At 39.7% G+C, this 3,257-nt stretch overlaps 1 protein-coding gene across 1 annotated transcript; it reads right to left on the bottom strand.

Moving 5' to 3' along the window:
• Nucleotides 1-518: 518 nt before the first annotated feature.
• LOC18784542 (cinnamoyl-CoA reductase 1) lies at nucleotides 519-3,248 on the bottom strand (the record flags this gene model as incomplete). Its single annotated transcript, XM_007217854.2, has 5 exons — nucleotides 519-868; nucleotides 1,356-1,542; nucleotides 2,488-2,650; nucleotides 2,749-2,934; nucleotides 3,030-3,248. Coding segments are annotated over 5 exons (900 nt in total), but the record flags the coding sequence as incomplete, so codon positions are not given.
• Nucleotides 3,249-3,257: the final 9 nt, after the last annotated feature.

The raw sequence follows: 3,257 nt of genomic DNA, 5'->3' as shown, positions 1-3,257 counted from the left end.
TGTGGGACCATTTGGGGGAGGGGGAGGGGGAGGGGGAGGGGGTGTATCTGCGTTTGACTGATAAGTCTCATCCGTTTATGTTTGAAGATGTTAAATTTTACAAACACCATTCATCCGCTCTGTCAAAATAGCATTTTACTTGTCTTCCCCATCCCTACATCTAAATGAAATCAGTTCAGACCAACAACTCAAATTAAATTCTGAAAATCCAAAAATGTGTGTGACCTGAAAAATAGTCAAAATTAAAAATGTAGCTAAGCTGACAGAGTGTGACGATGAATTGGGAATTGAAAAACTTGGGATCTGGGTCTTAATCTTGGAATCTTTTTCCCATGAGAACAAGTTTTGCTCAAAAATTCATATTTGCGCTCATAATTGCTTGAGTTACAAGTACGATGAATCTAATGTCTTTGCCTTATTAGCTTAATGTTTGTGAATATGAAAATAAATAAAAATTGTAGCTTTTCACCATCCGCTGCACCTTGAGCCAGTAAATGAGAATTGAGTTTGGGACTATGTTAACTTTTAATTTTAAGCAAATACCACAGCATAACAGATTATGAACATTCAAATGTTGCTTATTTATTCATGTACAGATTGCACGGAGGCATGACTGGTACATAATATTAAACACAATCCATTAACTATATCATTTAGGTTGCATGTCCACACCACTTTTACAATAACTACGTTCCTCATAAGTTTCATATCCTTCAGTTTCGTTTATGAAATAAATCCCTTGCTCTTTAGGCTCTCAACAGCATCCTTGATGATCTGATCCATGGGAATGAATTCTAAACCCAAGTTCATTAGCTTCTTCGCGCCATTTTTTTCCCTCAGCAATCCAGGTTGGGTATCCTTCGGCAAACTGCACAATAATAAACGTATTAATAGCTTGAGCAATTTCAAAGCCATGTGTTCATGGAATGACGGTAAAAGGGGTGCTGGCAGTTAAAGAAGTTGCAATGAAGCATTTGATGTCTTGACAGTAATTATTGTAAAATAACAGATTTTTTCTCATTAATTTTTGGAGAAGGATTTACAAGTACTTATAGTAAGCTTTTGTGAGAACATAATTCAGTACATTGAGCTGTAGCTGTGTTATGATGAGGTCGAGCTTGATCATCTGTTGTTTTGCTATCAATTATAACATAGGGTATCAGTTTCACAATACTGCATATTTGACGTTCTGATGCTTATTGTTGTTATCAGGAAACCAAACTCCTAAACTTAAGATATGCACATAGTTATGGCCAAAAAAAAAATATATGCACAAAGTTATGGCAATATATATATATATGCACATAGATTCAGTTGCAAAGCCACTTTACAGGTGTCTAAGGACTGGAATTTACCTCGGAACCTTGTACTCAGGGTAAAGTTCAGCTACCTTGGCCACGAAGTCACCATAATGTGATATAGCTTCAACGCACATGTGTCTACCAGTGGCCGATTTGTTCTCATACACTAAAATGTGTGCAAGAGCTACATCTTTAAAATGCACAGATCCCATAAAGAAGTTCTCGTATGTTTCAGTGCAGCCTGCAGCAAAGATTGACAAGGATATTGTCAATTCTTTTTCTTTTTAAGGTTGATCGATTTTCCTTGTTACTTCAGTCATGATGTTTCTAGGGCCATTACCCTTCTGTCCACTCCTCCACTAACCAGGATAAGAGATAAGGTGACATGGATAGACAATTTAAGGAAACCAAAAACCGACCCTTTATTGACATAAACTATCAAACTTAAAGAGAAACATATGCTAGCAGGAACTCTGCTTGGCTCCTTATCTGGAAGGAGCCAGTCCTCTGTACTTGCAAGTCACAGCTTCATACGTGTGCAAAGATAACTCATTAAACGCTCAAAAGAAAGAAAGAAAAAATTAAATTCTGCACACATGTGAAAGGGTGATTTGCAGGAAAGAAGGAGCCAAGTATTTGCTTGCTAGCAAAGGGGTGCAAAAGGATTCCTCTATTGCCACACACACTCATTCTCACACAATCCACCTTCTCCAAACTTGGGGACTAACTAGGCAAAAAACTTCAAACAAACTCAAGTATTATAACTGAAGAAATACTTCAAGATTTTAAAAACCAAACGCAAACCTTTCTTTAGAAGAAATGTCTTTTCAGAAGATATCTAATGTCCACCTGCTTTCTGGTTCATCTACCAACTACAGCCTCAATAAGAACTTGGTCACCTAGTCTCATGTTGCCACAAATAATAAATGGGAAATGTTCTCTTACTACAGAGATGTTATGTTATCAAACAAACTGTCAATCAAATGCAAAACTATGTCTGATCTAAATGTATGATTTTGATTGACAATTTGGCAACATAACATGGCAAACTATCAGGCAACAGAACATTACACAATAATAGAGTATTCAAATAAGACTGCACATATGAGAATTGGATGGAGTCAACAATCTACTTCTAGGTGCAAAGCTAGAAGATATTCAAACACAAATGCGCAGAGAACAATACCCTCAAGAAGGCGCACTAGCATCACCATGCTACCATTGAGCCTGGGCGAAATGACATCGCCCATCACGGTGCCAGGATTCACCACAACCACATCCAATCCCTTCTCCTTGGCAAATTCCCACGCAGCTTTCTCTGCCAAAGTTTTCGACAATGGATACCACAACTAACCAAACACCAAACACAATCAGCATCACATCACAGTCCCCAATTTTAAAATTTTCAAACTAAAATAACAAAGAACTTAGGCACTCAGTAACTCACTCCCTTCTGCGTGCAGTAGTCAATGTCGGTCCAGCAATCCTCACCCTTGATCTTATCGGACGGCCAGCGAGGGCTGGGAGTGATGGCGGAGACGGAGGATGTCAGCACCACTCGAATGACCCCAGCCTGCTTCGCTGCCGTCAGAACATTAAGCGTTCCTTTGATCGCCGGGTCCAGAAGCTCCTTCTGTATAACAAAAAGCACAACAATTTCATCTAAATATAATCATAATTACAAAGAATTGAGCTTCTTTTATGGCCTTTTTGTGAAGATGAAGCAACCTCGGGGTCTTGGACTTGATCGACGGTGCAAGGAGAGGCGAGGTGGAAGACGCCGGAGCAGCCATTGATGGCGGCGAAGATGGAGTTGTAGTCGAGGAGGTCGATCTGGAAGAGACGGAGACGCGTCGATGCTCCTTCTAGGGCTTCTAGATGCTTCGTCTCACCCTCGTCATCTGCAACAAAAACGACACGACGACGTTTCAGACTGAACAGCAAGGAAATGGCAGT

This window comes from Prunus persica, unplaced genomic scaffold (genome assembly GCF_000346465.2).
Source record: "Prunus persica cultivar Lovell unplaced genomic scaffold, Prunus_persica_NCBIv2 scaffold_203, whole genome shotgun sequence".
Classification (NCBI taxonomy): domain Eukaryota; kingdom Viridiplantae; phylum Streptophyta; class Magnoliopsida; order Rosales; family Rosaceae; genus Prunus; species Prunus persica.
This window is presented reverse-complemented; position numbering and strand designations above follow the sequence as displayed.